This window comes from Amblyraja radiata, chromosome 32, assembly GCF_010909765.2.
Source record: "Amblyraja radiata isolate CabotCenter1 chromosome 32, sAmbRad1.1.pri, whole genome shotgun sequence".
In the NCBI taxonomy this organism is placed as follows: Eukaryota; Metazoa; Chordata; class Chondrichthyes; order Rajiformes; family Rajidae; genus Amblyraja; species Amblyraja radiata.
Window position 1 is genome coordinate 16,227,480 of NC_045987.1, and position 17,938 is coordinate 16,245,417.

Here is a 17,938-nt window from a genome sequence, read left to right on the forward strand (position 1 = left end):
CAAACTCGGCAGAGGTCGTGAATTAGGTCGTGAAAGTGGGACAGGCCTTTAATGGTGTCCAGAGTCATGGGGTGAAGGCAAGAGAATGGGGTTGAGAGGGAAAGATAGATCAGCCAGGATTGAATGGCGGTGTAGACTTTATGGACCGAATGGCCTAATTCTGCTCCTACAACTTATGAACTTACGTATGGCTTTAATTGTACTCGTGTACATTAGGATTTGATGGGATAGCACGCAACCAAAGTTTCTCACTGTATCTCAGTACACGTGGCAATAATAAACCAAATCCAAATCTCTCAACACTTCTTCCATCCTCTTTTTACATCTAGACCTTGATGCTCCCAAAAATCTCCGAAACATATCTCAGACAGAGGACAGCATCACCCTGGAGTGGGAGAACACCAAAGCTGCTGCCAGAGATTACAAGGTGAAGTTTTCACCCCTGGCAGGAGGTGTGCATATGGAAACCACTGTCCAGAGAAGTACCGAACCAACCACCGTGGTTAAGATTTTTGGTAAGAAGTTCACGCTAATGCATTGTGTGTGAAACTACTGTCAAACTCAATACAGGTACTGCAATTGATTGCTTTTGCGTTTATTAGCTTGCATTAAATAGAAACATCCCGGTTAATCTTCTCCAGGGATAGAATCTACTCAATAAATCCAGGAAACTGCCGATTGCAACCTGACATTACAGCCTATCCTAACTTTTTCTTTAAAAAAATATTGATTTGCTATTTGCCTTTGATTTTTGTGAGGCTGGTGGTTTGTAAGAATTCTTTCCAGAATCCTTTGGGATAAAATACATTTTTCCTCTCACCACAACATAAACTGAAGGCAAATCAACAGCATTGTTCTACATTGGACCTGTTTTTATTTCCTTGGTGCCACGTTCTTCAAATTTAACCAAAAGGTCCTGTGTGTATCCACTGCTTGAGAGACGTGGCAATGTTTAGATTTACCCCAAGTGATGCTAGTACCTCTCACACCAATAAAGATAGGCACACACACCTTGGATGCTATGTGAGTTGCTGGGCAGTGTTCCCAAAAGAAGTCCAAGTCAATTTCTGATGCTGGGATTTGAACTCCCCCATCACCAAGTCAATTGTTTGGGAATTCAACCACTGAACCACTCCACTGGGCAGCATGGTAGCTCATAGTTGATTTTTGTGAGGCTGGCGGTTTGTAAGAATTCTTCTTAGCAAAAGGATTTGAGTATAGGAGCAGGGAGGTTCTACTGCAGTTGTACAGGGTCTTGGTGAGACCACACCTGGAGTATTGCGTACAATTTTGGTCTCCAAATCTGAGGAAGGACATTATTGCCATAGAGGGAGTGCAGAGAAGGTTCACCAGACTGATTCCTGGGATGTCAGGACTGTCTTATGAAGAAAGACTGGATAGACTTGGTTTATACTCTCTAGAATTTAGGAGATTGAGAGGGGATCTTATAGAAACGTACAAAATTCTTAAGGGGTTGGACAGGCTAGATGCAGGAAGATTGCTCCCGATGTTGGGGAAGTCCAGGACAAGGGGTCACAACTTAAGGATAAGGGGGAAATCCTTTAAAACCGAGATGAGAAGAACTTTTTTCACACAGAGAGTGGTGAATCTCTGGAACTCCCTGCCACAGAGGGTAGTCGAGGCCAGTTCATTGGCTATATTTAAGAGGGAGTTAGATGTGGCCCTTGTGGCTAAGGGGATCAGAGGGTATGGAGAGAAGGCAGGTACGGGATACTGAGTTGGATGATCAGCCATGATCATATTGAATGGCGGTGCAGGCTCGAAGGGCCGAATGGCCTACTCCTGCACCTAATTTCTATGTTTCTATGTTTCTATAGTTAATGCTGCTACCTCACAGCTCCAGCGACCCAGGTTCAATCCTGACGTGGGGTGCTAACAGTGTGGAGTTCAACCCTGTGACCGTGCGAGTTTCCCCCAGGTGCTCCGGTTTCCTCCCACCTCTCAAAGAGTTGCTGGTTACTGTAAATCACCCCTAGCGTAGGGGATGACAGGAGAATGGGGAGTTCAGTGGACATGTGAGATAGAGGGGGGGTAACAAAAAACTAAGGGGAATCGGATTGTTGTAACAGAGACTGTTTGGCCCAATGGCTTCCTGCAATGTCCTATGGAAAAATATAAAATATGCCACCATGCCCCCTACCATGCGTTTGTCCTGAATAAGTCAAAATAAAAATAAAATTTGTCGGGTTAAAATCTGAATTAAAAACATCTTAAACACTGGTTTGTGCATCAAGGGACTTGTCTCCATGGTTTGAATTGTGTTGTATTTCATTGAGAGCAATAACCTCCAATGTTAGTGCTGCACATAATGATCGATTAAATGTGAACATTTTTAATTTTCAGATCTGCTGCCAGGTACAGAATATGGTTTTGGAGTTAGTGCCATTAAAGACAACAGAGAGAGTGCCCCCTCTACCATTAATGTGGGGACAGGTAAGAAGACACTGGTGACCAACAATATATAAATTAAGATAATTGGACATTGCATTGTAACGCAGTTGATGATGTTAGACTAATTAATGCAGCTAGTCATTGATCCTAGCAGGACTGCTCAATGTTCTTGATTAGTACAGGTGTCGGAGGTTATGGGGAGAAGGCAGGAGAATGGGGTTCGGAGGGAGAGATAGATCAGCCGTGATTGAATGGCAGAGTAGACATAGAAAGCATAGAAAATAGGTGCAGGAGGAGGCCATTCGGCCCTTCGAGCCAGCACCGCCATTCATTGTGATCATGGCTGACCAAGATGATGGGCCAAATGGTCTAATTCTACTCCTATCACTTATGACCTAATGACCTTATGTTTTGCAAACCTGTCTCATGATAGAAATTAATTTTAGATTGTTGACATTGGTTCAGCAGAAGTGACAATTATCAGGAAGCAACATTAGAGGGAAAGGCCTTCAATATAGGGGTCTTAGCACCTGAGAACTAGCCATACACATTTATCTTTGGGACCTCTACGTGAGCAGATTGGGCATTTAGCTGTCCGCTTGCTAAACTAGTGTAGGAAGAGATCTGAAGAAGGGTCTTGACCCAAAATTTCAGCCATTCCTTTTCTCCAGAGATGCTGCCTGACCTGCTGAGTTACTCCAAAAAGAATTTGTGTATATCTTCCCTTGTCTAATTTGTGCCTGAAACATAGGAACAACACACATCAAGTGGGCAGAAAGACAAGCAAACCTATCTTTTTATTGACCTAAGAGTTCCTGCATTGTTGAATAACTCTGAAATATTGATTTTCATAATTTACCTAATTCATGTCTGTAAGTTTTCTCACCTCTTTACTAATCCTCTTCAAAATAGATCATTTCACTGCCTCTGTTTCTCTAACAATAACAACACCAACCTTCTTAATGTCCTTTCACAATGTAGATTGCCAAAACTCCCTAATCACTTTGACTCGTTGCTTTTGTACCTTGTGGAGGGTAAAACATCCTTCACGGACATTACCAGGTCATATTCTCTTGTGGATACCCAAGTTAGATGAGGTATCAATCACTGCACAAAGCAGGATCAGGAGGCAATGGCCATCACCTCTAGATATCAGCTACTACAAGTAAATATGACAACCTTTACGTCTGACCTCCGAGATATTCCAATGGAGGTATATAAAAGAAGTATGTAACATCATGGGGGGCAGTGACAGAGGGTGGTGGAGGCAGGTTCTCTGGATGCTTTCAAGCGAGAGCTAGATAGGGCTCTTAAAAATAGCGGAGTCGGGGGATATGGGGAGAAGGCAGGAACGGGGTACTGATTGGGGATGATCAGCCTTGATCACATTGAATGGCGGTGCTGGCTCGAAGGGCTGAATGGCCTACTCCTGCACCTATTGTCTATTGACAGGGTAGATGGTCTGAGTCTTTTTCCCACTGTGAAAATGTCAAATACTACAGGGCACAGTTTTAAGATGAGATGGGGAAACTTTAAAGGAAATGATCGAGGCAAGTTTTTTACACAGGGAGAGTAGTGCATGCATAGGATGCATTGTCAAGGGAGGGGATAGTGACGTTTAAGAGGCATTTAGACAGACACATGATCAGGCCAGGAACAGAGGGATAGAGACAATGAGGCAGGTGGGCTTTGTTAGATTGGCCTCATGACAACACATACATGGTGGGCCTGCTCCTTTGCTCTGTGATAGTCCTCCATCATCTCCGTTCCATGAGGTCAGTGGAAACTGCCAATGAATGGTTCAAAGTGAAAAATAATTTGCAAGGAAAACAGATGTTAAATACTTTTAAAGGTATAAAGTATTGCAAAGGAACTTTGGAATGAATATAATTCCACTTGGGAAGGGAGATCTCTATCATGCCTTCTACTATTGTCACTCAAAATTTATTAAGCCTTTGGGAGCAATGTGAACGTTTCCATTTTCCAGTGAACTTTGTTCAGTCTATTAAATCCCTGTAACTAAATGCTAAATGGAGTCAAACAATGCAGACATCACTCTGCCTGGAAGTTCAAGTGGGTTCATTGGTTTGCATTAAAAGGCACTGGATCAGGACAAACTCTGGTATTAGTTTGTGTTTCAATGAACAGTCATTTCTTAATCAGAACTTTACCACTGGGGTCCGAAGCCAAGCCTAGGTTCCAGTGTTGGAACGGTGTGCGGTCACAGGCCCGGTTCATCCTCTGCTTTGAGTCATGGTTGAAGATGGAGAGGAATCGGGGGCCAGTGCTCAGCGGGATCTGGGTTGGGTAAGCTCTGCTGGAGGTGAGGGAGGGGGAGAGAGATTGCAGGCCTCTACATTAAATTGGAGGAGTGGTGAAAAATGGATCAAAGCCAAATGCTTGAATTGGGAAATGGATGGGAGAGACGGTGAAGGAGATGAGAGGCCAGGTCTTGAGTCAGAGGCAGGGGCTGTGCAGAAGGGGATTCAGCCCAAGATTGCATTGAAATTCAGGTTCAGCAATGACATGAATGTTGGGAGGGGGAGGTGGGGGCAAGAGGTTGGAGATCAAGGCCTCCTCTAAGATGCTGCCTGTCCAGCTGAGTTACTCCAGCATTTTGTGTCTATCTCTGGCCATTAACATTGCTCATCAACTCAGACTCAACAAGCAAGAAAGATGGGGCTGACCTGAAACGCCGGCCTGCAATGGCCATAAGGTCATAGGAGTAGAATTAGGCCATTCGTCCCATCAAGTCTACTCCACCATTCAATCATGGCTGATCTATCTCTCCCTCCTAACCTCATTCTCCTCCCCATAACCTCTGACACCCTTACTAATCAAAAATCTATCCATCTCTGCCTTAAAAATATCCACTGACTTGGTCTCCACAGCCTTCTGTGGCAAAGAATTCCACAGATTCACCACCCTCTGACTAAATATATTTATCCTCATCTCCTTCCTAAAAGAACGTCCTTTAATTCTGAGGCTATGACCTCTAGTCCTAGACTCTCCCACTAGTGGAAACATCCTCTTCACATCCATTCTACTCTGTATTTTTTAATGAGGTCCACCCCTTTATTGTTCTGAACTGCAGTGAGCACAGGCCCAGTGCTGACAAACGCTCATCGTAGGTTAACCTACCCATTCCTGGTGGTGTGCTCCCTCGTTGTGTGATAACCCCCCGGTCTCGGCACAGAGGAGGGCGGGCACTTATACTTCTCACTTGGATGTCACCACAGATCTGGACAGTCCAAAAGACCTGAGAGTGACCCAGAAAACAGAGGACACAATCACGGTGGAGTGGAAACGGCCACGGGCAGCGATTGACCGGTATTTCATCATCTACGTCACGGGAAGCGGTGCGATGAACGAGGTGGTAGTGCCCGCTGATGCCGTGTCCTACATCCTGACCGGACTCAAACCTGCGGCTGAGTACAACATCATTCTGATAGCGCTGCGAGGTAACCTGAAGAGCATTGGCTCCACCACCAGCGCCTCCACAGGTAAGGAAGACCTCTCCGGCAGCCCTTTGGATACTTCCACCAGCGTTTCATAATCGTCCCCGTGTTGTTATTGTCAGTACAGCTTAGGTTTCATTTCCTGCTGCTGAGATAAATATTTCAGCAATGTTTTATCTCTGCAGAGCCTCTTTCATCACTTCTGCCCATTCAAAAATCACAAATTGAAGGTGGGAGCGGAGATTTAAACACTTTCCTAACACTTATTATCTATTGAAAGCGATGGAAACTAACAGCAACAAAAAAAAGAAATTTTCAGCTGGTCCGGCAGCAACTATGGAGGGAATGGACAGAGGATGTTTTGGGCTGGGCTGAGTGGAGTAGGGCGGGAAAACCTTGCAAGTGATAGGTGGATACAGGTGCGGGGGAGGGGGTTGATTCACAGATGGGTGTAGGTGACAAAGGTTAGAAGTGATAATGAGATAAATGGGCGTCAGATAAAGAGGGAAGAGGAGTGAAAATTGAAGCGAGAGGGAGGGATAAGGGTGGAGGTGGACGAGGGGAAGGGACAGAGTAGGTTAAAAGGGAAATAGGAGACTTGGGGAGGGAGAAAGACTGTTCTGAGAAGGGGAAAAGAGTAGGGTAATGGGAGATGATGGGAGAAATGTAAGTGTGCTGGGTCCATATGAGAATGGGAAGGGGAGTTCATATGGTTAGCAACCGGGAGCACCAGCAGGCCTTGTGTGCAAGTGTTTGGTGAAACGGTCACCTAGTCTTCTCCTAATCTCGCCGATGTAAAGGATGTCACATCAGGAATACCGAATACAGTAGATGAGGTGGGATCATGTTGGAGAATGATGTGTTGGATGTGGAGGCTGCTGGGGTGAATGGTGAGGACCAGAGTAACTCTTTTCTTGTTCTGCACGAAGTAAGTGGGAGTGAGAGCAGAACTACAGGACACAGAGGAGCACGGGTGATGGTTCTATCTACAACAGCAGGGGGGAGAATCCATATTTACTGAAGAAAGGACATCTTGGATATCCTAGAATGTAAAGGCTCATCTTGAGAGCGGATATGGCAGATGCGGAGAAATTGAGGGTAAGGGATGATATCCTTGCAAGAGGCAGGGTGTGAGGTGGTGTAGTCAAGGTAGTTGCAGGAGGCAGTGCATTTGTAGTAGATGTCAGTCGATTGTCTGCTCCCTGTGATGGAGAGAGAGAAATCGAGAAAGGGGAGAGAGGTGTCAGAGATAGACCAGGTGAGATTTTGCAAGACTTATATTAGGTGGGATCTTAAACCTCCTTCCCTTGAAACAGGGTAATCCATTTAAAACCATTAGTTTCCTCATGAGCTGGCTGATGATGCTCCAGCTGTTTGATGATACTTTGCAAGAGTTAAAAGTATTCCTACATTAGCTCCAATATCAGAAGACAGAAATTATTTATTTTACCAAGCGATGGGTATCCATGATTTGCAATGTCAGTTCTTGTAATTTGGCAACAAAGGTTGTAATACAATGATATAGTCACCAAATGTTATTGCCCATCAGAGACCCCTGCACAAACAGATGAAGCAGGTCTGCTGTTACAAGCAGTTTGTTTTTATAGAATCAACTCTATATGTACTTGCAGGAATATAGGATACAGACTCACCCATTTTCATTTTCAATATTGGAATTTAGACAAAACTAAATTTAACGTCCTACAATTTGATTATTTGGAATAAAGTTTTATACTGGAATCAAGTGCGGGGTTTAACTAGGAATGTCATCAAACCAGAAGTGTGTGGGCACCATTCATCAATACAGTAGAAATGGACATTCTGGGCTTTCACGCTCTCGAGCTATATTTTAATGTTTACGTAAGATTGTGGTTGAAAAAGATTCATGGATGGGTCAGCTCCAGCGTTGGTTGAAAGGAGCAGAAATAAACTGGGTTAGCTGCTGCACTGTGTTACGAGTACTGTTTAAACTAACAGACATCGGAAGATTTATTTGCTACATGTGCCAGAGTGTACCGCATGATGTGTGAGCTGGAGTTGGCGGCCAAGCAAAATAGTCGGATTTATGTATTTTCTCTTGACTGTGTGGCATTAAGCAAGTTCAATGTTTACTTTAATATAAGAGCAGCTCCCTTATTCCATTCAACTTCAACTTTTAAGGCTGTCAAATGTGGCAGAAAGTGGAAGATGGAAATTATTTGAAATAATAAGAGGTTATTATTCCTAGTTGAAAAATCTTTGGAGTGCCAGACGAATGGTCTGGGAGTGTTTCCCCTCAGAGTGAGTTCACAGAAAGCTTTCACTGGCAGAATTTACACAGTGTCAGCTTTCTTGTTGGCAACAGTGCTTTCCTAACCTTTGAGTGCATTTGTTACACATTATAGAAAAATCTCGCTAATGGAATAGCATAGAGTTTATACTGGGCTGGTGGAATGGTTTGGAGCTTGATGGAATTTCTGATATGTGTAGTGGTGGACGGAAATCGTCTACCTTCCTGCTGCGTGCTGTGGCACACAAGCAAGGCCCAACGCAATATCTCCCACTTGTGCAACGTTATCCGATATTAGGCTGGAGGGCTAAGAGGCTACAATAACAGCGCTGATTCTTCTCCGTGCACTGAAGGAAGACTAGTCTGAGATCTTGTTTCACCGCGGAAGTGGTCGTGTGTGGTTGGTAGCAGTGTCAGTAATCAGCCCCTCTCCATGAATGCTTTTCTGACAGTCTGTGACAAGGCTCAGACACAGATGGCAGCGACTTTGAAAAAGTGCCGCAAATCACCACCATGCATTGAAGGGAACTGCATCAGAAGCAGTTAGTGGCCTGTGATGGGGCAGAGATGAAAAATTGGCCAGACAAATATAAAAACAAACAAGTCAAGTCAAGTCGAGCTGAGTTTATAGTCATATACACGAGCCCGGTGCAGTACAGGTACAATGGAAAGCTATCTTTCAGGGGGTGTCGAGGGTTAGGGGCATAAGGCAGGAGAATGGGGTTAAGGAGGAGAGATTGATCAGCTATGATTGAATGGGGGAGTATACTTGATGGGCCGAATGGCCTAATTCTTCTCCTATCACTTATGTCCTTATGATCTTACAGTGGCTTCACAGGCATACGGACTCGGTCAAACACAAAAAAAAAGAAATTTACGCACAAATTATATATTATTCCTAAAATAAAGACTTTGCGAATAAACAAGACATTAGTGTGAAAAGTTAATTAGAAAAAAAAATACGGGCAGTGCAAAAGGTGGACCCTAGATCTGTGTTGTAGAGGAAGGATTAGGGTTGTACAGTTTGGCCCTAGAACCTGATAGTTGTAGGGAAGTTACACAAAATTGCTGGGGAAACTCAGCGGGTGCAGCAGCATCTATGGGGGAGTTGTAGGGAAGTAGCTGTTCTTGAACCTGGTGATGTGGTACATAGATACATTGCACAGAAATGCATATTATCTCTTCAATTGAAAGGCCTGGATAGAGTGGATGTGGAGAGGATGTTTCCAGTAGTAGGAGAATCTAGGACCAGAGGGCACAGACTCAGGATAAAAGGACATATGTTTAGAATGGGAATGAGGAGGAATTTCTTTAGCCAGAGGTTGGTGGATCTGTGGAATTCATTGCACCAGACAGTGGCGATTAATAGGTTCAAAGGGTGTCAAAGATTACGGAGAGAACAGGAGAATGGGGTAGACAGGGAAAAAATAGATCAGCTGTGATCAAATGGCAAAGCGGACTTGATGGGCCAAATGACCTAATTCTACTCCTGTGTCTTATGCTTTAATGATATTATGAGTATCCTGTAGCAGTTCTTGTGTCATTTGATGCTTCTGTAGGTCTTACCCCACAATCTTACGTAAATATTAAGAAAAAGGTTCTCGACGTTTAAGTCCATGAAAACAATTGGCTGCTCGAGCAGGTAATTAGTCTTTGCAAATAGTTACAACAGCAAAATTCAGCATAGTAAATATATTTACAATGTTTATTTTGAGTTTTATTATCTCCACTCTAAATTTTAAGCTCTTTAAATCTAATTGAGAATAATAGGTACTCCCTCCTGCAAAGGTTCCCATGATGGTCCAGCTCTGAATCTTTGATGATTTAGGAGCCCGCAATTCTTGTTAACTTCACATTAACTTCTCAACACGGACCATCCCATTTATTATGGTGCCTCATGTCTGGTCTTGATGCTGAGTTGGGTTATCCGCATAATGTAAGAGCAAACGCAAGACTTGAATTTCCCAAACTTCTATCTGTCCCAAGAGAAGGCCAAAGGCCTTTCAATCAGAGGCTGAACGATGAAGCTGTCACAACGTTGTTCACTTCTCAGCATCTGAAGAGAAAGCAAAAGAGCTCCTCGTGTGTAGAAGGTTGGTAGAATCTGGAGGGAGTTGACAGGGGAATTAAAATACAAGTAAATTTAACTGGGCGCTCATTGGTCAGCACAGACACGACAGGCCGAATGGCCTGCTTCCCTGTTGTGTGACTATGACTCTAAGTGATGCCACATTGCCTCCGGCACTGGACTTCCATGATCGTCCTCCAGGACCAATTCCCTTTTTTTGAGGTTCTCTGAAAGCTCCGCTCCCACCTTCTGGATGCCAGTAGTTATAGAAACATAGAAACATAGGTGCAGGAGTAGGCCATGCGGCCCTTTGAGCCAACACTGCCGTTCAATATGATCATGGCTGGTCATCTAAATCAGTACCCCATTCCATCTTTTTCCCCATATCCCTTGATTCCTTTAGCCCTAAGAGCTAAATCTAACTCTCTTGAAAGTTCCCTGGCCATTCAGCCCTCACCCATCCTGTTGTATTGTACATTCCGGGCATTACACTGAAGTCCTGTTATTAAAGCCACCAGGACAACATGCTGTGTCTAACTGGCATGGTCTTAACTCGATAGGCCAGGATCCCCACAAATTAAATTATACATCTAAGTATAAATTTCCAATGGTGTACAACAAAACAAACTGCAAATAAGTTAACAAAATAGGATGTCTCTTTAATTTTGGCAACATTGAAGGATGATGTGATCCTGAATAATATAGATCTCCAATATAACAAAGATCTTCAATAAAATTTTAGTAATCCAGCAAATCCTTTCACATAGGAAGGTCTAAGTTGACTTGCTGTTCTGCTGACAACCACTTTATTAAAGAAAATAACATTGACGGATTTTCTGTGTAGCTATAAACCTTCATTATTTTCTCTTTAGAAAGCGGATGAATTTTGATTTCCAGGAGCGTCTATTTCACTTTTATAGCTAACCGTTTCCAAATTTCTGGAAAGATTGTCGCAGTTAAAATCCAAATTGCCATGTTTTGTTAATGTTAATTGTTAGGTCACTTAGTCAAGTAACTTTTTCCAAAGTATAGTTTTATGTTTAACTTTATAGAGAAACAAAACTGTCAATTTGAGATAAAAACTATGTCAAGGAATCGTGTAAAATTCTAAAATAACTATAAACAGCAATTTTGGACCACAATAATTTGGCATGATTTTGAGGTTTCAAACACAAGCTAATTATCTAGAAAGGTTTTTATTTCATATACTTTTACTTTGACTTTTTTTTATGAGTAAGATCTTTCTGTCAAACACTAATACGTCAAAACCTATTTTACAACACTGATCTGTCATAATCTGTTTTACTTCTGTTAGAGCATTTCACAGAGAACTGAGATGCACAATAATCTTCTGCTTAAGTTTGCTCTCTGTTGTGTTTCAGAATACTGCAGTCACTGTCCAACAGACAGTGCTTACTTTAAGATAAGACATTTCTAAAAAAAAAAACGTGTTAAAGGGCTCAGGTACAAATCGCAGGAAAATAAAAGTTTTCGATGGTAACACTGGCTGAATTGTGAAACGACCTTTGTCACATTGTACGATTTTTATTTATGCCCCTCTTTGTGAAGAATATATCACATGGAAATGTTATAAGGTGGATGGATTCATGTGCAATTCTCTATTCTTTAAAAAAACATTCCACAGGCCCTCGACTGCTGCAAGGTCTTAGATTTTCTGAGGTAACTCCCACAAGTATCTCGGTGGCTTGGGAAGCTCCCTTAGCTCCCGTTGACATGTTTGTTGTGAATTATAACCCTAAAACACATGGAGAAACACAGCAGGTCATTGTGAAAGGAGACCAGAATGCAGTCGCTCTCACTGATCTGAAGCCTGGCACTGAGTATGTGGTGACGCTTATGGCTCTTCAAGGCACAGCAAGAACTGAGCCCTTGGTCGGATCAGTTACTACAGGTACTTGCCAGATACTGTAGTTCCATCTTAGCATTGTTCAATCATCTGCTTGCAGCTGCCTACGCGAAAGGGCAGATCATGCATCATATTTCAGAAAAATCCTTCAGAAAAGTAGGATTGCCTGTAAATATGTGAGCTTTCCCGCAGTCATCTGCTCCTGCTGGATGTAGTTAGCCGATTACTAACTCTTCTCACTCATTCTTCAGCCCTGGTTGTTCGTGGTGACCCCCTAAAATATTCCAACTGGAATCCCCTTCACTAAACCAGAGCACAACAGTGAGTGTGACCCCTCACTGAGCCATCATTGCTTTTAATCTTCTTACAGGTCTTGGACGATTATGCTTGCCATTACAGCTGTGCCCCTTTACTTTAAGTACTTGGATTGCAAAAGCTGTTTAGCGTACAATGACATGTGCAAAGCAAACTAATATATCTCACCGTGGCATTTATAGATTGGATGGAACTGATGGAGACTTAAAGGATTGTTGCTTCATGCAGCATGAATATTGGCCTTGTAGGAATATTAAAACAAAAAGCTCTACCCTCATGGAAAAGTTCGGCTGCCATTATTTTATTTCAGTACTTTATCCATCAGTACTAACGGACTAACCCCATGAACCGACGATGGATTCTGCATCCTTGCGCATACGAATCAGCAACTCAAACTATGCATTGAACAATGTATATTGAATATTATCTAATCATCTATTTATTATTATGAAAGGGAATTCTGAATGATCTTAAATTTCTGACAAGAGTCTGTGATAAAGGTCTGTGATTTCGCAGGTTGTATCAAGCCTGACACACAAAGCTTTCAGGTAAAAACTTCACATGACACATAGAACTGAACTCTGTGAGTATAGTTGACATATCGTGACTCTGCCTCAAACTTGAGAGGAAATCTGCCTTCCTGAGCCACTACCCTCCCACTATAGGCTTCATATGTGACAAGAAATACAAGAACATAGTAGGATGAGGAGGCCACTCTGTCCCTCAAGCCTACCCCACCATTCAATATGACAGATCTGCCCCAAACCTCATCTCCTCTTCTATGCCACTTTCCCATCACCTTCAATTCCCCAATCCTGCAAAATTGCTTCTCCCAACTCTTTAATTACCCCATGACCCAACTTCCATAACCCTCGGGGTCAAAGAATCCAAAGATCCACTACCCAATGTGCAAAGAAATTCCTGTACACCTCAGGTTTCAATGTCACTCCTTTGAAAGTAAATATATTAGAAATTAGAGAGATGCCTGGTATTTAAAAGTTATCAAAATGACATTCATTTCCCAAATGATCCATGAACAAAATAGCCAGTTCCTTTTCTTATACCCAATGATTATAACTCAGGTGAGACCACTTGCTGTGGTCACCAACTCTACCCCAATAAGATAGGGGAAGGTTTTCTTGACCCATCTCCTCTGGTTCAGTGCCAGATGGGAGCTTTGAACCCTATATGCAGTTACATAGAAACACTTCGAGCCAGCACCGCCATTCAATATGACCACAGCTGATCATCCAAAATCAGTAGTCCATTCCTGCTTTCTCCCCATATCCCTTGATTCCATTAGCTCTAAGAGCTATATCTAACTCTCTCTTGAAAACATCCAGTGAATTGGCCTCCACTGCCTTCTGTGGCAGAGAATTCCGCAGATTCGCAACTCTCCCGGTTTTTCCTCATCTCAGTTCTAAATGGCCGGCCCCTTGTTCTTAAAATAGGACCCCTGGTTCTGGACACCCCCAACATCGGGAACAATTTTCCTGCATCTAGCCTGTTCAATCCCTTATTAATTTTATATGTTTCTATAAGATATCCTCTCATCCTTTTAAATTCCAGTGAATATAAGCCCAGTCGACCCATTCTTTCATCATATGTCAGTTCCACCATCCCGGGATTTAACCTGGTGTACCTATGCTGCACTCCCTCAATAGCAAGAATGTCCCTCAAATTAGGAGACCAAAACTGCACACAATAATCCAGGTGTGGGCTCACCAGGGCCCTGTACAACTGCAGTAGTACTTCCTTGCTCACATACTCAAATTCTCTCGCTATGAAGGCCAACATGCCATTTGCTGTATTTATTAAGAATCTATTTATCTCTGCCTTAAATATATCTTGGCTTTCAAAGCCTTCTATGGCAAAGAATTCCACAGATTCACCACCCTCTGACTAAAGAAATTCCTCCTCACCTCCTTCCTAAAAGAACATCCTTTAATTCTGAGGCTATGACCTCTAGTCCTAGACTCTCCCACTAGTGGAAACATCCTCCCCACATCCACTCTATCCAAGCCTTTCACTATTCTGTACGTTTCAATGAGATCCCCTCTCATTCTTCTAAACTCCAGCGAGTACAGGCCAAGTGCCGTCAAACGCTCATCAAAGGTTAACCTACTCATTCCTGGGATCATTCTTGTGCACAGCCATGTACAGGATCTCTGAGTTAATCAATGAGTCAGGACCCAGAGAGCTTCCTCAGTGGCCCACCTACCCAACTAAGATGGTTGCAATGGAGGAACATTCAGATATCAATGTGCTCCCCACATACATTCATATCCAGAGCATATTTCCGTACTGTTACAATAAGCAAGCAAAGTGATTGCCTCTAATGTTGTCTTTTTTCTTCTTATTTCCATTTAATTAGGTCACTTTCAGGAAACAACATGAAAGCTAATTTCATTCAATGGCATCTTTTTCAGGCAATTCATTTTTTAAATATATTAACCCAGCTGCTGACAGTCTAATGTGAATAAACTGCGCACAGTCATAGCAATTTTTCCTCCAGCAGAACGTTGAATGGATTGTACTAAATAAATGTTTGAACTGCCTTTTTATAGCGATATCCACAGAGGAGGCTGTCACACCTCAGCTGTACGGAAGGACCACCGTCCCTGTCTCCATGATAATAGAAGCTTCTGTGCCAGAGTTTTCTGGGAGTGGCGATGGTCAAGTGACTAACCTAACTGTTTCTAAAGTGACCTCGGATGCTATCGAGCTTTCCTGGATGGCAGAAAGAGGATCCTATGACTATTTTATCATAAAGTATAGGAGTGAGCTTGGAGCCGAGGATGAGGCAGAGTTCTCCATGCCTGGCGATGTGTTAACTTCTGAACTGAAAGGTCTCTCGCCTTCCACTCCTTATAAAATAACTCTCTCCGGGATATCTGGTGGTCATCTCTCAGAGCCGCTGAGTATTATAGCTGCCACAGGTATTTAGTCTTTTCTGATTTTTGTCTCCAGGCGTGCTTCCGTTGTGCGGGCTTGCTGAAGCTCCTCTAAAAACCGGTTTTGTGCCGTGAACCCCCTTTGCTATTTTTGAACAGCGACTGTAGCTGTGCTTTCCACCCGCATGTCCGAGTTCGAATGCGATCGCCAGATTTGCTGGTGGATCTTCCCCGCAAACATGCCGCAGCTTGAGATTGGAAAAAGCATGCACCTTGTGAGTCAAGGAGGTCTCAGCCCGCATGGCTTTTTAATTGTTCTGAGGCGCGAGGGTGGGTTTTACCTTTGTGTTGCAGCCCCCTTCTGTAGTGCACTGAATGGTTAAAACTCTTCTCGGTTTTGTGCGCAGAGGAATGAGGCACAGTGTGCAACATGAGTTGAATGGATTAAAGGCAGCATGAACCTGAAGGGATGATATCCCTTTGTCCCTGCTTGCGCTTGTTTGTAAGAGGTTTGTGCTTGGTTGTTCTTTATCCATTAGTCCTAGAAGAAATACTTGAGATTACAACTAGACAAAAGCATGTTGCTTGAGATTTAACCGTGTCATTAATATTGTGTTGGTTTCATAAAATCTGTCAAGTTCTAAATGGTGAATATTTTGATCTTGTTTAATTAATCATTTCCTCCTGTTCTAATTCACCCCGATATCGTTTTACTTAACAGTACGTAATAATGAACTGTGTGCTGAAATTCGTAACAGGTGCCTGTTCTTGGAGTCCGGAGCTGCTGCTTGACTTTTACGTGCTGTGGTTACTAGTATTACCTTTAAACGGATTGCTAAATTGTTTCCAGTTACAGTCGAGTGATGGTTGAAGTTAAAACATTGGCGTTCGTGCACGCAATTGGTTCCTTACCAACATCAATCGGTATTGCCAAAATGTATTTGGTCAGTCAAAAACATTCCTACCAGCTTGGCAAACAATCGCAAAGTATATTGCCAACCAACGCTCACCGTGACATATGTAACTGGAAACATGATGTTTATTGTTGTTCTCTTGATGTTGAAACGCTATTCCTTCTAAATTATTTTTAGCTGGCTTATTCAACGCACTCGGTGACCAAATAAATCATACAACAGCCCACACTTCTCGGCTACACAAAGATGGAGGTTTTAACCTCGGGCCCACAGTTGATTCAGAGAAAGGGGTGTTGCATAGTAGACTGGGAAACCTTACGGTGATAAACACTACCTCCGAAAGTGTTAAGCTTTCCTGGACTTTGCAAAATGGATCTTTTGATGCCTTTCTGATAGTGGCCACAGATTACACTGGGTTGTATGGACCATTGGAAATGTCCCTTAATGGTGACGTTCGTAGCACGGAGGTAACTGGTCTCTTGGATAGCACACGGTATAAGGTATATTTATACGGATTTGTGGGACATTGGCGTTCAGATTCTTTGAACACAGAAGCCACGACAGGTATTGTTTTTATTCACAATATTTCCCCTCTACTACCCTTTTTTTCTTCTTCCTCTAATTTTCAATGTGTATGGAACTCCCCCTTTTTTTAACAATGCTGTTAATTGAAGCATGCCCTCACATGTCGATGATAAACAGAGTCCTCTGTTTAGCTCCGAGGTTACCTGTAACTAGGGAGAGCGGAAGGGGAGGAAATTAATTCTCGGTGTTTTCTGTTAATAGTGTCGTGAGCCGCTGTACCTTCTGTACTTGGATTCTGAAGTGGGGCTCCTCTGAATCTCATTCACTGCTTTGTCGTGTGTTTATCACATGCGGCTGAAGTCAGCACTTGTGCAGGTGGGGTTAGCATAGCACCAGGTCTCTGACCACCAGAGGCACCAAGACACCTTGAATCATGGCAGCCTCACAATATGTAATCACTGCTGATAACTTCAAAGACCAATGGCCAGGAAATATTTGTCTTCACCCATTGCATAGACAGGCAGATAAATCTAACCTTGAATAGAGATTGAACTTGTTCCAAGATCTGATGTTCAGGCTAAGGGTGGATTTGAATGGAGAGGAACACTGAAGTGAAGTGCTTGGCATTCTCTGATATTCTCTCTGGTCCTGCCAGATAGCAGCATCTAGCTCAGCCTCAACGTTCAGGAGCATCTCACCGTTGATCTGTGCTCTGTTGGTTGATCTCTCCGGAGTCCATTGGCTGAGCTACTAATGGCTAGATGTATGTGGGGCACAAAGGAAGTTTTGCACTCTCACCAGAACCAGCTCAATGCAAAGTACGTACGTTAAATTCACGGAAGCATTTGAGTGACACCAGACACAGAGGAGATCAACTCAGGGCTTTCTGCTCGGGCTGGAGCAGCCGTTTACAGAAGGATTGACCAGTGCCCGTTAGAGATTACAGCCTTTATAGATTTATAGATTTAACCCTCCTGGTCAAACGATTTCATCCTACAATCTCTAAATATAAAATACAAAGTATAGTCATCACTCTTTGGGCCGAATGGCCTGTAAGACTCAATGACTCTAAACATAAAAGACAAACTATACTCATCACTCTTAAAAATGTTCTTCCCTTAACTATGTGAAAAAGGCCACCAAATGTTTTGACATGCTATGTTGATTTGCCCTCCAATTTGTATCTATTCATCAGAACATCTTGAGGTAGTTCATG

General features: G+C 43.0%; 1 protein-coding gene across 21 annotated transcripts in view; it reads left to right on the forward strand.

Annotated features, from left to right (window-relative positions):
• tnc (tenascin C) overlaps positions 1-17,938 on the forward strand; it is a 123,386-nt gene that overhangs the window by 64,311 nt on the left and 41,137 nt on the right. For 13 of the 21 annotated variants that reach the window (XM_033049190.1, XM_033049194.1, XM_033049199.1 and 10 more), the window contains 6 exons: positions 330-515; positions 2,365-2,454; positions 5,652-5,915; positions 11,853-12,119; positions 14,957-15,328; positions 16,375-16,761. In XM_033049190.1, coding sequence (XP_032905081.1) covers positions 330-515; positions 2,365-2,454; positions 5,652-5,915; positions 11,853-12,119; positions 14,957-15,328; positions 16,375-16,761 — 1,566 coding nt within the window. The remainder of the gene's footprint in view (positions 1-329; positions 516-2,364; positions 2,455-5,651; positions 5,916-11,852; positions 12,120-14,956; positions 15,329-16,374; positions 16,762-17,938) is intronic. The other 8 variants (XM_033049206.1, XM_033049208.1, XM_033049211.1 and 5 more) reach the window with 3 other exon arrangements.